The following is a 19756-nucleotide window of genomic DNA, read 5'->3' on the forward strand; positions in this document are numbered from 1 at the left end:
ACGTGGGAATAGCCTGCATAAGGACGCACTAAGGCCACTTTTTACCATAGTTTGGTAAAAGGGCCCCTTAGATTGTGAGACCTCTAGGGACAGAGAAAGCACTTGCATATATAATAAATGTAAACCTCCCATTGCCCAATGGAGGAGTGGCCTAGTGGTTAGGGTGGTGGACTTTGGTCCTGAGGAACTGAGTTTGATTCCCACTTCAGGCACAGGCAGCTCCTTGTGACTCTGGGCAGGTCACTTAACCTTCCATTGCCCCATGTAAGCCACATTGAGCCTGCCATGAGTGGGAAAGCGCGGGGTACAAATGTAACAAACAAAAAAACTTCTCATATGTCCCTGCTCTCTTGCCCCCACCAAATTCTGAGACGAGTTTAGTTATAGCTGAACCATTTTTTTACATATTACCTGTACCATGTGGTCTTTTATCCTTTCTATTGTCTACCTTTCATATCTAACACAGGAATGTCATTGTTTGTACTGTAAAGTACACTCTGTTAAAAAGTTTCATGGGTTTTCCTGGCCTCTCTTGCGTTTCCACGGAGCAGCTTGCAAACTGTTCACAGATGCCATAGAAATTTTTACTGTATGTTTATTTCCTTGATGGTTCTATGAAGTGCAATTACAGCACTGGGCCCTGTAAAGTGTCTTTACACAGCTGACTTGATTGCCCAGCAGTTACTTGGTAAGCTGCCAGGCAGGCAGCCCACACTGATTTCTTCCCTCAGGCTGTTGTGCTCACAGCCTTTGGAAGGATTTTCAGCTACTGCTCCACAGAGACACTTGATAAGCGACACAAGACAGCTTGTAGGGGAATCCCAGCATGCTTGATAGCCAAATGGGAGTACTATAATAACTGAACTGTAAAGGGGAATGGACTGGTGTGAAATCCAACCAACTATGCATGGCAGAATGAGGCAAGCAACACTACCAGGAATCAGCTGCAGCATGATAAGTAGGACCCATTAAATGCGGTTATGTACCAGGCTGGGCTTTTCTAGGTGTACCCAGATGATACACAGCTATGACGAGGAAAGTCCTTATCCAAAGGAAAATAGCTCTTTAGTTTTCTAAATCTGAGGATATGTGCAGGATAATTTTATAAGACGTTCTCTAGGTTGAGAAGTCAACTTGGCGTCTATGTGTCTTTATAAAGTACCAGCACAAAAGCAGACAAAATTGTGACTAAAATGCACTGCATACATTTACATCCGCTTTTCTTAGGGAATACAATGGGGTCAGCAGAACTACAAGTTCCTGCATGCACTGGGGTAAACCCAGGACTGGATCAACCCTGTCCTGCAAAACTGGATCCAGTTAGCAGCCTTACTCTAATCTGATGTCCAAAGGCTGCTAACTGGATCCTTGTGCTGTTGTCATCGAAAACATCCTACTGCTGAGTTGAACGTTTTGTACTTGCCTAACACTTGAGACACATCACTTTGCTTCATTGCTTGATTGTAGACCCCTATTGGGGTAATATCAACTTACTTTGGCAGCTAAATAGGGAGGCTTATCCTTTCTAAGGGTCTTAAACAAAAGAACTAATGTCTTGAACCTCAAATGAGTTGACACAGACAGCCACTGAAAAACTCCCCACATTGATATCACTCTTTTTTTGCCATGACCTAATATTAACTAAGCAGTCAAATTTGGAACTAACTCAAGATTCCATACCTACGGGATGGCAACCCCAATACGATTCCATACAAAAATCAATTTGAGCTACTACTAAGCAAAAACTACAATTTGTAATGCTTTCTGAGTTAAACATGGTTTTAATCTGCATATCAAACTAAATTTATAATATGCATTCTGCACTACCGCTACAACCTGGGTCTGAAAGCTAAAAGAATCCTCCAAAATAACTCAGAAACCCTAGTGTATACTCCACTGCAATGACCTCAATCCTCAATTTATGCAATCCCTGATTATGAGACATCTATATGCAGCAATTCGGTATTATTCAGCTTAAGTGCACTCTTCCCCCCCCGCTACAAATCCCTCCATCTTATCTTGTGGAAACTTCCTTCTATGGGAACAATCAGTTGGATATCCTCTGTATAACAGTGGTAGTCTAACCCTAATTTCCTTATTAAATTCTCTGACATATATATGTAAATATTAAACAACAGCAGGATGAGAGATGACCCTGAGACATTCTTTATCTCACCCATTTAGACAAAGACAGACTGCCATTCCTTCCTACTGGCACCTGCCAGTCAGAGAAAGGTTATCTGCTTGAAAGGGAAATGGGACTTGATATACCGCCTTTCTGAGGTTTTTTTTGCAACTACATTCAAAGCGGTTTACATATATTCAGGTACTTATTTTGTACCAGGGGCAATGGAGGGTTAAGTGACTTGCCTAGACTCACAAGGAGCTGCAGTGGGAATCAAACTCAGTTCCCCAGGATCAAAGTCCACTGCACTAACCACTAGGCTACTCCTCCAACTCTAGATCAACAATTGGTAATCCTCCACTTAGTCTAGTAATATTACTTGCTGCCTTTTATCTGAATATTCCAGTACTGCGTCTGCTACTTTCACTAACACAGTTTCTGTGCTATGGATTTTTGTAAAACCCAAATATCGATCATCCAATCTGCGACACTCTTCCAAAAAAAATTTTCAACTGCATATACAGAATCCTTTCTAACACTTTTGCTACAAATGGCTGATCAGCCATTGGCCTATAAGTTTCAAATTTAGATTTATCCACCAACCAACCAGGGCTTCAACCTTGGATCTTTTGTTTCAATGACAACCTAGAAACTTTTCCCTCTTCCTCCAAACTTCTTATCTACCTCCATTGCCATTTTAACCATCTTGTTACCCTTTTCAACCTTCACAACTTTTCTGGAAAATTCTGTAGCCCCTTTACCTTCTCTTTTCAAGGGGTGATAAGAGTACAACATAAAGATAATAGCATCATTCCATAATCTAAGTGGATCATCATTTCACTACACTTTATGTCTTTCCACCTCTCCCTTAAGTCTAATTCTGCTCTTGGTTCCAACAAACTATCCACTGTATCAAATGTAGGAGTGGAGGAGTGGCCTAGTGGTTAGGGTGGTGGACTTTGGTCCTGGGGAACTGAGAAACTGAGTTGGATTTCCACTTCAGGCACAGGCAACTCCTTGTGACTCTGGGCAAGTCACTTAACCCTCCATTGCCGCATTGAGACTGCCATGAGTGGGAAAGCGCGGGGTACAAATGTAACAAAAAAAAATGTAGGACCCAGAGTACCCTACCAAAAGTCCCTTATACCCCTTCTAACACAAACCATCTCCACACCCAAGGGTTGATCAATTTCAGCCTTCTCCCATCTTCTGTTGAAAAAAAACCCCCATTAAAACCCTCTCCCATCTACATTTGTCTGTTTGTGTTTGATGAAAGCAAATATAGCCCTAAGGGTAAATTTCTGAAAAAGTCACAACTGCCTCTTCTGTTAACCAAGTTTCTATTACTACTAAAATATCCAGCCTACAATTTTCAATCAAACTGTCATTTCTAAAACGTTAAGAGAAGCAGCGCCTTTTATTTTATGGCATAATCTGCCTTTGGACATTAGATCAGAACCATCTTTTAAAAAATTCAAGACCATTTTAAAAACCTACTTCTGTACCAAAGCATATTAGAAACATAGAAACATGACGGCAGATAAAGGCCATAGTCTGTAGTAATTTTTTTCTTGCATTTTCTTCATCTATGCCAATTAAGGCAATATAACCTAGGAAAATGAAAACACTTTTTACAGCCTTAATACTGACACTGTACTAAATGTCGCTAAATCATGTCAAAAGAGAATCCACGTGCGTGGAGAACTCAAGAGGTCCCACGGAAAAACTCAAACAAAGAGAAAGGTGGGAATAAAAACCAGGATATCCAAAGATAGGACCACAGTAGTACTGAAGTGAAGCAGTATTTATTGGAAATAAAAATGACTCAACACAACACTGTGTTTCGGCCAGAAGACCTGCATCAGGAGTCTGTATACTTGATTCAACAATTGAGAATCCAGGAATAGCGACAATAAGTAACAGTGGTCTTCAGAAAGACCGTCAGTGTAGAATTACAGCTGAATTGTGAGATAAGCAATCTAGTGAACGATATTTAAAAATCATGTCAACAATAAAGAATTATGACCACATTATACTCTTCTACCAGTAATCTACTGTTCTCAATCAATTTTTTTTTTCTTAGTAATAAGTAGCTTTCAGAGTGGCGGGCACAGTGTCACTGCCCCCTCCCACATAGTAATGTTAAACCATGCGCCATGACTTTTATCCTATTCCTTGGTTATAGGTAATGCACAAGGTTTATCCATTTGAGGTGCAGATATCTAAATGATCTGTACTTGATGGAAGAGCACAGAAACAATGGTGAGATGTAGATGTGCATAAAATAGGAGAGAGATCTTAGAATGATAATATCTGGTGATCTACTGGAAACATAGCCATTTTTGGGAAGGGGAGGAGGGACTTGTTCAAATGATCTTACTGCCTAATTTGATGAGTTAAGCAACTAAGGGAGGAATTCATGAAGCATTATTAGGGCCTTTGCGCAGGTGTTAGGGCCTTAATGCATGCTAAATGCTAATAAGCCCATTTATACCCAGGAGCGGATTGACCATATGGGCAACCGAGCAGTGCCTGGGGGCCCAGAGGGTCTCTCTCCCCCTGTAAACTACAGCCCCCCTGAACCTTGGTGGGCCCTTCCCTGTCCCACCTTGAATGGTCCTCTTCAGGGGCAGGAAAGAACCCTACTCTCTCATACCCGCTGCTGTTACTCTGCCCAGCACCACCGTATTTTAAAAATGGCTGCTGTAGTTTCACAAGACTGCCGAGACCCGAGAGACTACTGCAGGAAATCTTGGCAGCCATTTTGAAAACATGGGCAAGAAAGAGTAGGGTTCTTTCCTGTCCCAAAAGAGGCCACTAGACCACCAGGGCCCTTCAAGGTAGGACCAGGGAGGGCGCACTGGTGTGCAGGGTGGTAGTGTGCGGATGGGGAGGCCCCAATGACCCTTACTGTCCGAGGGGCCTAGAGCACTGTCAGTCTACCCATTTATACCTATGGCCTTCTTAGTATTTAGCACGTTAAGGCCCTAACACTGCTTGATGAATTCCCCCCATAATCTTAAAAGGGGGGGGGGGGGCGGGTCAATTTTCGGTAAGCTGTCCAGCAGCCAGTCATTCAAATTTCATTCAGAACTGGTTGTGGTTGACAATTATCCTAAATGCAGCCACTTTAGCTGCTCATTATCTTTTTGAAGATTTACCTCTTAATAATTCTTAAACACCAAAGGATCTAAACTTGTGAAGTCTATGCAGTTTTTTTAAAGTCTGATTATTTTCACATCCTCAAAGTTACTGTAGATTAGAAACAGGAAAACAGCATATTTAATACTGCTTTTGCAATATAATCACGCATGCCACACTTAATTGCCCAGCGATATAAAAAAATAAAACTTCAAAGCATTTCTCTGTTTCTTTGCTAATATGGCCCTTCTGCTGTCTTGCATCTCTGTGTCCTCCATTCCAGCCTCTCACTTTAGGTCAAGGATCATCAGTTCCCTCCGAATAAGTTTTACTTCTTTGGCCACCTGGATGACAATACTCTTAATTACTTTCACTCTGACTCAATAAATGAATTTGGTTTTTTACTTTCTTTATCTTAGTGAGCACAACTATTCTGCCTGATTTAATACTTCTCTTGATGCTTGCTTTTATTAGTCAACCATATAATTACTTCGCTCTTATTCACAAGCTCAATCGACACACAGTCAAGTTAACTGCACCAGTAAGGTGAATGGGTTGCAGGTCCTAAAGTGTATCTCAGCTGGCTAAATGGTTCCTAAAGTGTATCTCAGCTGGCTAAATGGTTCCATCATTTAAGTATAATCTTTGACCTTATGGCATAAGATTCAAATGGGGCAAAGGACAGTCAGCACTAGAAACAAGAAGGCATTAAAGATAATTGCAAATGCCCATCAAGCAGGCCAAACTTCTGGTGTCAGAACTTTGAGCTTGTCTACAATGTCAATGTCTTATCATTTGGGAGTTTCATTTTTACTAACTTTGTGCATAAAAATGTTTTAAAGTTGAGATTAACAGACGATTAAGCTTCTGGCTTTTTGATCTTCTTATGCAGGCATACTCTTTGGACTTTATTTGTTTCAGGTCATATATGGTAGTTTAACCATACAATCAGATGGAGGATAATTCTATAGTGGGGCACGTATTTTTATATGCCAAGAACTTGTCTATTTGGTGCCTACTTTTCTTTATAAAATACTAGCATAACAGGTCAAATTCATGCCTGTGTTTTAGGCACTAGCCATAGAGTTGTTAAACTATGTGCGTAGATTCTAATATTTTATAAACCATGCAGATAATTAGGTATCCTACCAATGTGAACACCAACCTGCAAAGCATCCATCAATGAATATTGGCACGCACTTACAGAATGGAACCACCAGAAGTAGAGGATAACACAAGAACTTCCTATGGGGAGTGTGATCAAACACTTTCTTTATTAGGCATTCCAGAGTTTTTAAGAACAGGTATAACTGGTGGAACAGCATTCTGGGACTTCTTAAGAAATCAGAAGTGAGCTGTGTCATTGGCACTGGGATGTGGGTGGCCACACTGTTATAGGCCCAACCAATTTTACTGTTAAATGCCCCTAATCCCAGCTCTCACCTCCCAGATCTACACTGCTGCTTCTGGGATGTTTTCTTCTCTTAGCTATTCTGAGTCTGGTTGGCATTGGTAAATCTGCACTATTTTCTAGTAGATGTTGGCTCCTCCAGCAGTAATTTCTGAACTGACCAAGGTTCCATAAAGAGAGTGACTCATAGTTGAAGCATAGCTGAAACAGGAAGTTTTCAGGAGTGTCGGCACAGATTTACCAATGCAAGCTAAATTGGGTCAGCTGAGGGGAGAGAAGAGCTGCGGGAGAGCCTTTAACTCTGAAGTTGCAGAGCACACAAACCCCTGAACCTGCTGGAGCACCATCGTTGTAGCCTGCTTGGGAAACAAAGGGAATAGAAGGTAAGACGGGAAGACAGAAGGGAGTGGAGATACAAGAGGGAAAGACAAGGGAGTTGTGGCAGAAAAAGGGGGGTGAGGGGGCAGAGAAAGTGGAGCATATCAGATCAGGTGCAAGAGTAAACTTAAAGCTTCGGGAGGGGAGAACTGGGGCTACTCTCCAGAAAGCACTGGGCACTGACTTGATGATAAGATAGGGGAAAGAATGTCACCACGTTGAGTGAATTCCTTCAAAAAGGCGATAAATAAATCCTAATAAATAAATAAATAAATAAATAAATAAATGTGAACATCTAAACAAGAGAGGGGTAGATAGCAGAAGCTCCCATATTCATGGGTAAGAGAAAAAGCTTGGGAATATCTATATTATGTGGGATACTTGAGTGAGAGGGGTGGACACTAGGAATTTGTGTGGGGAGGGGGAATTTGTATCAGGGTCCACACAAGGAGGAGGCCCCATGTTCATATGCAGCACTGGTGGGCCAGGGGGCCCAGAAGGCAGCAGCAGCAAAACTGCTGCTGCTGCCTTCTCCAGTTCTTTTGCAGCAGTGACAACACAGAAACATGGAGGGCTGTTTAGTCGGGAGGAGGGAGGCATGAGGGTGAGTAATTTGAGGGGATAGAAAAGGGCATGGAGAATAGAATCTGAGGACAAGGAAGAAAAGGGAGAGAGTAGAGAATGAGAAACTGGGAAAGTGTGAGTGTAGAGCTGTGGAGGATGAACATTAGAGGGTTCAGGGAATTTGGGGAGGTGGCTGAAACACCAAGTAGCAGAGTGTTGAAGGGGTGAAGGAGAAAGGTGTGGAGTTGTGAGAAGAATCATGGTGTCAGAGTGGAGAAGGTATAAGAGTATGATCTTCATATAAATGCTCTCAAGACAAATCCCTCCTTTCAGTACCCTTCTCCACCACCGCCAACTCTAAGCTCCGCCCTTTCTGCCTCGCCTCACCCCATGCTTGGAACAAACTCCCTGAGCCCATACGCCAGGCCCCCTCCCTACCCATCTTCAAATCATTGCTCAAAACCCACCTCTTCAATGTCACTTTCGGCACCTAATCACAACACCTCTACTCAGGAAATCTAGACTACCCAACTTGACATTTCGTCCTTTAGATTGTAAGCTCTTCTGAGCAGGGACCGTCCTTAGTTATTAATTTGTACAGCGCTGAGTAACCCTGGTAGCGCTCTAGAAATGTTAAGTAGTAGTAGTAATAGTAGTAGGTACACATCTCACCATTGCTCCCTTATCTTGTCTGCTGATAACTCCAAAACCCTCTACCCCCAACTGTATACCTCAACAATAGCCCTTATAGGTAAAGGGGGAATCTATATGTGAGTGCAGTGAGTTTCTGGTGAGTTTTGGTGGGCTCACAGTTCCCCCACAAATATTTATTTATTTAATTTATTTATTACATTTGTATCCCACATTTTCCCGCATAGCATTAGGCTCAATGTGGCTTACAGGTTCCGGAGAGGAGAGTACCAACTCCGGGAATATATACAGAGTGGAATATAGAGTAAAAGTAGGTGCAACGAAGCTGATAAGGTTCCAGAAAAGAGAATACTACTACTACTACTACTACTTAACATTTCTAGAGCGCTACTTGGGTTACGCAGCGCTGTACAAAATAAACAAAGAAGGACGGTCCCTGCTCAAAGGAGCTTACAATCTAAGTAACGAAATGTCAAGTTGGGCAGTCTAGGTTTCCTGGGCGGAGGTGTAGAGGTTAGGTGCCGAAGGCGACATTGAAGAGGTGGGCTTTAAGCAGAGATTTGAAGATGGGCAGGGAGGGGGCTTGGCGTATGGGCTCGGGGACGAATATATAGTAGCATACAGAGAGAAGTAATCCCAGTGAGGCTGATAAGTCTCCGGGGATGGGACTACAGCTTCTAGTGAGCAATACAGAGTAGGATACAGGGAGAAGTAACATAGTAACATAGTAAATGACGGCAGAAAAAGACCTGCATGGTCCATCCAGTCTGCCCAACAAGACAAACTCATATGTGCTACTTTTTGTGTATGCCCTACTTTGATTTGTACCTGTCCTCTTCAGGGCACAGACCGTATAAGTCTGCCCAGCACTATTCCCGCCTCCCAACCACCAGCCCCGCCTCCCACCACCGGCTCTGGCACAAACCGTATAAGTCTGCCCAGCACTATCCCCGTCTCCCGCCACCGGCTGGCTCTGCCACCCAATCTCGGCTAAGCTCCTTAGGATCCATTAAGTACACTTAATTATAACTGAAGTGGTAAGATTTGTGCAGTTTGAAGTAATAGGATTATGTGGAAAGGAGTGAGTATTGTTTGATAGATGTGGCGTATTATTCATGAATTAGTTCGAGTCTGCAGGGTAGGTTTTCCGGAAGAGGTGAGTCTTGAGGACATTTCGGAACTTTAGATGGGTGTTCACAGTTCTAATATTTCTAGGTAATGCGTTTCAGAGCTGGGTGCAAATGTAGGAAAATCTGGATGCATATGCTAATTTGTATTTTAGTCCTTTACAGTTTGGGTAGTGTAGGTTTAGAAACGTTCTCGTTGATTCGATGGTGTTTCTAGTTGGTAAGTCGATAAGTTCGGTCATATAGTTTGGGGCCAGGCCATGGATTATTTTGTGGACCAGAGTGCAAATTTTGAAGGCTATTCGTTGCTTGATTGGTGGCCAGTGCAGTATTTCGCGTAGGGGTGGAGCACTTTCGAATCTTGTCTTTCCGAAAATAAGCCTAGCTGCCATGTTCTGCGCGGTCTGGAGCTTCCTTAAGATCTGTTCTTTGCATAACAGGTAGCAGGAGGTATGGGCCTGGGTCCACCTGTCTACAGTGCACTGAACCAACCACTAGACTACTCCAGGGATCTACATGCTGCTCTTGCACCTGGCTATAACATCTGAGGTTGTCATAGAGGCTGGTACTATTTTAATCACATTTTTTTTTTGGGGGGGGGAGGAGATCCGTAACAACCAGGGGAGTAAGGGGAGTCATCCTTGAATCCCTCCAGTGGTCATCTGGTCATGTAGGGCACCTTTTTGTGTCTTCGTTAGAAAAACAAGTCTAGACCGAAACGTTGAAGTTCTTGCCCTAGACGTTTTGGTTTTGTTCCATTATGGCTGTAAAATGTCCAAGATTTAGGCACACCCTAAGCCTACCTTTGACATGCCCTCTTGTGATTTGGAAGTACTGCAGACAAAATGCATAGACAGACGTCTGCAGAACAGGTTTCGAAAATACTGATTTGGATGTTTGGAGAAGAAATCCATTCAAATGGCTTTATGACACTTTTTGGGCATTTTTCTCTTTTGAAAATTAACCCCAAATTCTCTAGAACAATTCTATACCTGCTCCAAAGAAGCTGTGAGCATGTGTGCACACGTTGCAACTCTGCCTCAGCTCCACCCAAACTACACCTTGGGAATGCCTACATGTGTTCTATGTAAAAGTACATATGGAGGGGCATAATCGAAAGGGACGCCCAAGTTTTGATGAGGACGTCCTCGCAAAATGTCCCCATCCAGGGGTGGGGAAACCCGTATTTTCAAAACAAGATGAACATCCATCTTTCGTTTCGATAATACGGCCAGGGACGCCCAAATCCTAAAATTTGGTTGTCCTTAGAGATGGTCGTCTTTAGACTTGGCCGTTCCTGATTCTCACCGATAATCGAAACCAAGGACATCCATCTCAGAAACGACCAAATGCAAGTCATTTGATCATGGAAGGAGCCAGCATTTACAGTGCACTGGTCCCCCTGATATGCCAGGACATCAATTGGGCACCCTAGGGGGCACTGCAGTGGACGTCATAAATTGCTGCCAGGTACAGTGGGGGAAATAAGTATTTGATCCCTTGCTGATTTTGTAAGTTTGCCCACTGACAAAGTCATGAGCAGCCCATAATTGAAGGGTAGGTTATTGGTAACAGTGAGAGATAGCACATCACAAATTAAATCCGGAAAATCACATTGTGGAAAGTATATGAATTTATTTGCATTCTGCAGAGGGAAATAAGTATTTGATCCCTCTGGCAAACAAGACCTAATACTTGGTGGCAAAACCCTTGTTGGCAAGCACAGCGGTCAGACGTCTTCTGTAGTTGATGATGAGGTTTGCACACATGTCAGGAGGAATTTTGGTCCACTCCTCTTTGCAGATCATCTCTAAATCATTAAGAGTTCTGGGCTGTCGCTTGGCAACTCGCAGCTTCAGCTCCCTCCATAAGTTTTCAATGGGATTAAGGTCTGGTGACTGGCTAGGCCACTCCATGACCCTAATGTGCTTCTTCCTGAGCCACTCCTTTGTTGCCTTGGCTGTATGTTTTGGGTCATTGTCGTGCTGGAAGACCCAGCCACGACCCATTTTTAAGGCCCTGGCGGAGGGAAGGAGGTTGTCACTCAGAATTGTACGGTACATGGCCCCATCCATTCTCCCATTGATGCGGTGAAGTAGTCCTGTGCCCTTAGCAGAGAAACACCCCCAAAACATAACATTTCCACCTCCATGCTTGACAGTGGGGACGGTGTTCTTTGGGTCATAGGCAGCATTTCTCTTCCTCCAAACACAGCGAGTTGAGTTCATGCCAAAGAGCTCAATTTTTGTCTCATCTGACCACAGCACCTTCTCCCAATCACTCTCGGCATCATCCAGGTGTTCACTGGCAAACTTCAGACGGGCCGTCACATGTGCCTTCCGGAGCAGGGGGACCTTGCGGGCACTGCAGGATTGCAATCCGTTATGTCGTAATGTGTTACCAATGGTTTTCGTGGTGACAGTGGTCCCAGCTGCCTTGAGATCATTGACAAGTTCCCCCCTTGTAGTTGTAGGCTGATTTCTAACCTTCCTCATGATCAAGGATACCCCACGAGGTGAGATTTTGCGTGGAGCCCCAGATCTTTGTCGATTGACAGTCATTTTGTACTTCTTCCATTTTCTTACTATGGCACCAACAGTTGTCTCCTTCTCGCCCAGCGTCTTACTGATGGTTTTGTAGCCCATTCCAGCCTTGTGCAGGTGTATGATCTTGTCCCTGACATCCTTAGACAGCTCCTTGCTCTTGGCCATTTTGTAGAGGTTAGAGTCTGACTGATTCACTGAGTCTGTGGACAGGTGTCTTTCATACAGGTGACCATTGCCGACAGCTGTCTGTCATGCAGGTAACGAGTTGATTTGGAGCATCTACCTGGTCTGTAGGGGCCAGATCTCTTACTGGTTGGTGGGGGATCAAATACTTATTTCCCTCTGCAGAATGCAAATAAATTCATATACTTTCCACAATGTGATTTTCCGGATTTAATTTGTGATGTGCTATCTCTCACTGTTACCAATAACCTACCCTTCAATTATGGGCTGCTCATGTCTTTGTCAGTGGGCAAACTTACAAAATCAGCAAGGGATCAAATACTTATTTCCCCCACTGTACATAGCTTCCTTACCTTGTGTGCTGAGCCCCCCAACCCCCCCCTAAAACCCACTACCCACAATTGTACACCACTACCATAGCCCTAAGGAGTGAAGGGGGGGGCACCTAGATGTGGGTACAGTGGGTTTCTGGTGGGTTTTGGAGGGCTCGCTGTTTCCTCCACAAATGTAACAGGTAGGGGGGATGGGCCTAGGTCCGCCTGCCTGAAGTGCACTGCACCCACTAAAACTGCTCCAGGGACCTGCATACTGCTGTCATGGACTTGAGTATGACATCTGAGGCTGGCAATCAATATTTTGAAAGATGTTTTTTGAGGGTGGGAGGGGTTAGTGACCACTGGGGGAGTAAGGGGAGGTGATCCCCGATTCTCTCTGGTGGTCATCTGGTCAGTTCGGGCACCTTTTTGTGCCTTGGTCGTAAGAAAGACACAACCAGGTAAAGTCGTCCAAGTGTTCATCAGGAACATCCTTGTTTCTTTCGATTATGGGTCGAGGACGTCCTAGTGTTAGGCACGCCCAAGACCCGCCTTTGCTACACCTCCGACACACCCCCTTGAACTTTGGCCATCCCTGCGACGGAAAACAGTTGGGGATGTCCAAAATCGGCTTTCGATTATACCGATTTGGACGACCCTGTGAGAAGGATGTCCATCTTCCGATTTGTGTCAAAAGATGGACGTCCTTCTCTTTCGAAAATGAGCCCAATTTGCAAGTATACATAACCCATGGAATTATTTAAGAACCATTCTCAATTTGTAAACATGCTTTAAATGAGAATCCCCCCCCCCCCAATGTGTATTTATCTACACACCTGTATATATAATAGCAGTAAGGGGTTGTGCCTTTCTGTGTCTGTCAGGCAGTGTGCAAGGGCACACATTAGACTGCAACCCTGAGGTTGGCTGATGGGTCAGTGTGTGGGGTGTGGTGTGTTCTCTGCTCTGCTTCAGCAATCAAGATGTGAGGGCAAAGGAGGTGCATGACAACTTGTCTTTGCATCCAACCCTATAATTCACACCCGATCTCTCATTTGGCAAAGAAGAGTGGGGTTGTGCCACTGCATTGCCTCTTCACTCACAAGATCACTCTGAACGAAAAGCCAGAGCCCATGAACTGTGCAGTGGACAGAGAGTGTACAGACATCAAGGGTTGCCACTCCCAAAGCTGGAGATTTACCACTGAAATGCTGGAGACTGAAGACTAATGAGTGATGTTTTTCTCATGGGGCCCAGCCATGTCTAAAACTAGTTCTGGCAGATGCACATTCCAAAAACTGACATATTACAATCAAGAAATGAAAAATAAAATGATTTTTTTCTACCTTAGTTGTCTGATTTTATTTTTCTTTTCTGTTGGTCCTAGTCTCTGGTTTCTGCTTTCCTCTTTCTTCTCTTAACTGTCTTGCCAGAGTCTCCTTGTCCATTTGGCACGTGTTTTCTCTCCATATCCACCATCTACTTCTCTCTGTGTCCCTATCTATCTGACCCAGCATCACCCCTGTCTTCCCACCATGTTCAGCATCTCCCATCTTTGTGTCCCCTTTCTTGCCCCATCCAACATAACTCTTTTGTGTCCCTATTCCTCCTCCACTGGCCAAATGCCAGCATCTCTCCCCTCCCTATGCCCCCACCCTGGGGTCCAGCAAGTGTTCCTCTCTCTTCCCTTGTTCCTGTTCTGTCTCCCCTTTGAAGGACCAGTACCTCTCCCTCTTCCTTCTTTCCCGTAGGTCTTGGCACCTCTCTTTCCTTGTCCTCCACCCTCCCCCCCCCCAAAGTCATTGGATCTCTCCCTTCCCTATCTAACATCCTGTCCAGCACCTCTCTCCCTCCTTGCCTCCTCCAATGCGGCACCTCTATCCCTCCTTGCCCCCCCACAATGTTGTACCTCTCTGTCTTCTTGTCCCTCGATGAAGCCGCTCTCACTCTCCTTGCCCCCCTGATGCAGCACCTCTCTCCCTCTTTGCCCCCCTCCTGATATGGCACCTTTCTCCCTCCTTGCCCCTCCCCTGCAATGGCACCTTATCCATTCCCTCCTCCTCCTCCTGAAGGGCTCTCAGGACTCTGCCCTGCTCCAGACTACTCGAACAATGCCATGGTGATCTAGGGTACTATGTCAGGCAGCAGCGATCCCAGTCATTGATGTCCATGCCTGCTCCAAGGTTCAAAATGGTGGCTATGACCTCCCACGGTAGTCTTGTAAGAGTTTGTGGCCACCATTTAGAACCGTGAAACCGGCATGGGAAGCAGCAACTGGGGGTAGCTGCTTCCCAACCTACCCTAGTCCACCAGGGCATCTTTCGGGTAGATTGAGGGGGGGGGGGGGGGGTTAGGTAGTGGGAAGCTTTTGGGAGGGAGATTTTTTTCTGGTCAGTTGACTTTCACGGGAGAATATAACACCTGTGCAGTAGGAAAAAAATTCTGTCCTCCTTGAAAGAGTGAGGGAGAAGGCTTTGGCGTGTGTGTCAGGGCACATAAGCCAAGGCTACTGAGAGGTATGCCTCACTATTTCACCACTTTAAAGTGGTAGTAGTGTGTTTTTTCACTCCCATCACTGTGTTGTGCACACAAAAATTCTTGCTCACATACAATGCCCTTTCAAGACATAAAAATGTCATTTTAAAGGAAAACTAACCTAGCTGTTTCTTAGCCAATGCACTGCCCTAGAAAATACTACTTAAAAGCTGAACATCATAGTTTATCAACAATGCTTGCTTTTCATTAGTGGGGCAATATAGGTCAAAAGATAAGATTGCTAAAAATATTCTCATAAACGTCTTTTCCAGAATTTAGCATTTAAAGGGTTAAAACACAGGAATTTTACAATTATCTCCAATCTCACTGCAAAATAATCTTTTGGATTCTAAACAAAATGGCATGTGTTTTTCTGGAAAGTATTGTACATGATGTGCTGTATAGTACTCCCAAAGATGCTTTGTTGTGTATTAACTTGAAATACAAATGTACTATTTTTGTAACTATTCAGAAAAAAAATAACCATATAGTCACACTGCTAGAAACAAATCACCATACCTAGCACTGTAACCCACTGGGGTCCTGTTACTAAAGAGTTCTATGCAGTTAGCACATTATTATTCCATGCTGTTAGCACGTGAATGCACTCTTACCATGTTGGCATGGCAGCACATGCTAATTCATGTGCTAACTGCATAGTTTCATATGAGAAGGGAAATGGGCAGGTTATTTGGTAGGGAAGAGGAGGAACAGGTGTGTAGTGAAGCACTCTTTTGTGCAATAACTATATGGGGAACATGCAGACTTTGCAATTAGCGTTCGTTAATTTTACTACATTTAGGGCCCTGTTTACTAAGGTGCGTTAGCGTTTTTAACTCGCCTACAATTAGCGCACACGTTAACCATGTAGGCACCAATAGGGATATTGTAGGTGCCTACACGGTTAACATGTGTACATGATTAATGTGCGTTAAAGACGCTAACATGCCTATAACCCTTTGTAAAAGTGCCCTGGTGATTTTCAACTCAGTCCTCAGATTCCCCAAGCTAGCCAATTTTCAAGATATTCACTATTAATCATTTTTATAGCACTACTAGATATACATAGTGCTTTTTTTGTCAAACTAATGGAGGGATTGGTAACTGTTCAGCTCAATTACCTAGATTTACACAATGTGTTACCTCCTTCACAACTGGGTTTCCGTGTTTTGTTTTTTAGTACGGAGATAATATTGTGTTCCTTGTTAGACCATGTGAAGTTATTATTGAGCTCAGGTAAAAATGCTTTGTCATCAGCTTTTGACTTTGTGGACCATTCCCTTCTTTTATATAAACTGGAGGATTTAGGGATTACAGGGGTGATACTGGATTGGTTTAAAGGTTTTTTGACTAGTAGATCGTATAGAATAAAATCACAGGGGGAACTGTCCACAAGTTGGAGAAACCCTTGTGATGTCCAAAAGGGTTTATTGTCCCCGGTTTTATTTAACATCTTCATGTGATCTTTAAGCCTTTTATTAGAGAAACATGGCCTTATTCATTACATCTATGCTGATGATATTTCTGTACTAATTTCTATACAATTGATCTCTGATTTGGATCATACAAATAATCATATGTATGAAACTGGTGGAAGGATGGATGCAGGATCATAAGTTAAAGCTTAACTCGGAGAAAACTAAAATTTTGTGCTTTAATTATCATCCAGATCTAAATCCTTTAATGATAACAATAACACAGTTTTTTTCTCTTTCCTCAATTATTAAAATTTTGGATGTTTATTCGGATTGCTCTATTTCATTAGAATTTCACATAAACTTGGTTATAAAAAAAAGATATTTTATGATGAAAAAATTACTTTATAAGAATTTTTTTTTAATTTGGTTCAGTTTGAACGATTGATTCATTCACTGTCACTTGATTATTCTAATGTAGTGTACTTGGGCAGTATCAAACATTTATTTAAAAAACTTCAGACTGTGCATAGTACGGCAGACAGATTGACATATGTCCTTTCATGTACAGATATGACAGTTTCTCCTTTCTATAACAGATTACATTGGTTGCCTAAAGAGGCTCAGGTAAATTTCAAATTTGCGTGTTTTCTTTATAAAACATTACATGATCAAATTCCTAATTATTTAGTAACTCATTTCTGTTTTGTTTTATTTCAAAGAGCTAGGAGAGGTGATATTCATAGTTTTTTTTTAACTTTTCCAACAACTAAAGGCATAAGGAGATTTTCAGTTTTCAATAGACATTCAAACAGCACGTCTCTGGAAGGACCTTGTAGTACAACTTTCTTCTTCTCATTCGTATCTCTCCTTTAGAAAAAAATCTAAAGACTATTTTTGTTTAGAAAATTTACCTCTTGATTATCATCTTTTGCTAATAATATCCTAGGACAGGGGTAGGCAACTCCGGTCCTCGAGAGCCGCAGGTAGGTCAGGTTTTCAGGATATCCACAATGAATATGCAGGAGATAGATTTGCATACCATGGAGGCAGTGCTTGCAAATCTATCTCCTGCATATTCATTGTGGATATCCTGAAAACCTGACCTACCTGCGGCTCTCGAGGACCAGAGTTGCCTACCCCTGTCCTAGGAGAATGTCTTAGCTCTCTTGTTATATGTAACCCACTTAGAACTTGATGGTAATAGTGGGATATAAAACAGAATGTAATGTACACATTATATGCAGGTAATTTTTCAGTCCCAAGAGGGCTCACAATCTAAGTTTTTGTACCTGGGGCAATGGAGGGTTAAGTGACTTGCCTAAGGTCACAAGGAGCTACAGTGGGAATCAAACCTAGGTTGCCAGGATCAAAGCCCGCTGCACTAAACATCAGGTCACTCCTCCACTCACAAAGATTAAGTGAGAGATAGTTCTGAATAAAATAGAGACAAAGAAATGAGGAACCACCCAAATCTCACTCCTACTTAATCATTGTGGATAGCCTGGAAATTTGATTGGTTGGGTGTGTCCAGAGGACTGGGTTGAGAATCCCTGCTTTCACCTATGGCTTTTCTGTCAAGACAATAATAATAATTTCACAGGTACATACATATAAATATTCATAAGAAGGACATACATGTAGTGATATCAGTTCAAAGATACTGAAAGTTAAAAATGTTTGTGGTATTGAACAATGGGAATTCATCGCTGCCTGTTCTCTTTGGCAATTTGAATAACTAATGTCTGAATGGATAGGTTCAATAATTTGCACTCTTAGATTATGTCTACAGCCCACTGACAAGATCACAAAAAGAATTCTGCTGTCCTTTATCTTTAGTCACCATATATAAGACTTCATAGTCAGTTTTGTAACTTTCATGAACACTGGACAGCAGTCAAATTTAAAAATGAAGCAAGCAGTGAAGCAGAAAATTTCTGTTTAAGCTGCCATAAATAAAAATACCTGTCAAAGTGATCGAGTTTTATTGGTCTTTATCTGCATTTCAGCAACCACCCACGACATTTGGCTTGTTTCAAATAAATGTGATCAAAGCATAATGTAGACATAAAGGCAAAAAAAAAGGTACTCAACAGAATAGTTAATCTTTCAACGTCTCTAAAACATCAAGCTCCACAATATATGACATTTCTAAATGACATACCTATTAATTCTTTATTCCTGACATCTAAGGCCATATTTCGCAAAGCTGTGGCAACTGCACATACCACACGGTCATTGTCTATTCGTAGTAGCTCCACCAGGATGGGCAGGCCTTTTTCTTTTCGTACAGCAGCACGGATATACACTGACCACTGCAAAAAAACAGCAAAGAAAAGACACTTAGAGTGAAAAATGTAACATTTAATTTTAAAGAATTAGAGTCACAGACAATATGGTGCAGTGTATCTAGACTCAGAAGCTTGTTCTCCTGGGACTGGATGGATCTGGTTACTAGAAGAAAGTGTGTGCTAAAACCTGCGCAGAGAAGGAAGACAGCTACCATTGTAACTGTTTCTGACCAACAAGTGGCACTGAAGATAGACCTCAGAAGGAGTTTCCTCCTTGCAGCTCTTGAGCCAGTGAGTGTCCATGAGTCAACTACCTTTATACTTGCCCTCTGTAGAAGAGACAGGGGAGTGGGGGAATAAGAGACCACTGGAAAGAAAGATGGAAAAACATGATTAAAAAAAAAAAAGCTATAGGATGTGGAGTTCTTGTCTAGGTGAAATTACTATGGAGAGTCTCTATCTTTATTATTATAAAGTGGTTCACTTTGTTTAACAGTATGCATAAACCCACTCATTCTACTAGAACTAATGAGCTTGATTCTCACAGTTGTGTGTAGAAGAGGTGTTCTAGAACTACTACTACTACTATTTAGCATTTCTATAGCGCTACAAGGCATACGCAGCGCTGCACAAACATAGAAGAAAGACAGTCCCTGCTCAAAGAGCTTACAATCTAATAGACAAAAAATAAATAAAGTAAGCAAATCAAATCAATTAATGTGAACGGGAAGGAAGAGAGGAGGGTAGGTGGAGGCGAGTGGTTACAAGTGGTTACGAGTCAAAAGCAATGTTAAAGAGGTGGGCTTTCAGTCTAGATTTAAAGGTGGCCAAGGATGGGGCAAGACGTAGGGGCTCAGGAAGTTTATTCCAGGCGTAGGGTGCAGCTAGACAGAAGGCGCGAAGTCTGGAGTTGGCAGTAGTGGAGAAGGGAACAGATAAGAAGGATTTATCCATGGAGCGGAGTGCACGGGAAGGGGTGTAGGGAAGGACGAGTGTGGAGAGATACTGGGGAGCAGCAGAGTGAATACATTTATAGGTTAGTAGAAGAAGTTTGAACAGGATGCGAAAACGGATA

General features: G+C 42.8%; 1 protein-coding gene across 1 annotated transcript in view; it reads right to left on the reverse strand.

Annotated features, from left to right (window-relative positions):
- CTNND2 (catenin delta 2) overlaps positions 1-19756 on the reverse strand; it is a 1428722-nt gene that overhangs the window by 179481 nt on the left and 1229485 nt on the right. Inside the window, exon 15 of the mRNA XM_030219657.1 lies at positions 18555-18705. Coding sequence (XP_030075517.1) covers positions 18555-18705 — 151 coding nt within the window. The remainder of the gene's footprint in view (positions 1-18554; positions 18706-19756) is intronic.

The sequence above is a fragment of the Microcaecilia unicolor genome, chromosome 1 (assembly GCF_901765095.1).
Source record: "Microcaecilia unicolor chromosome 1, aMicUni1.1, whole genome shotgun sequence".
Taxonomy (NCBI): Eukaryota; Metazoa; Chordata; class Amphibia; order Gymnophiona; family Siphonopidae; genus Microcaecilia; species Microcaecilia unicolor.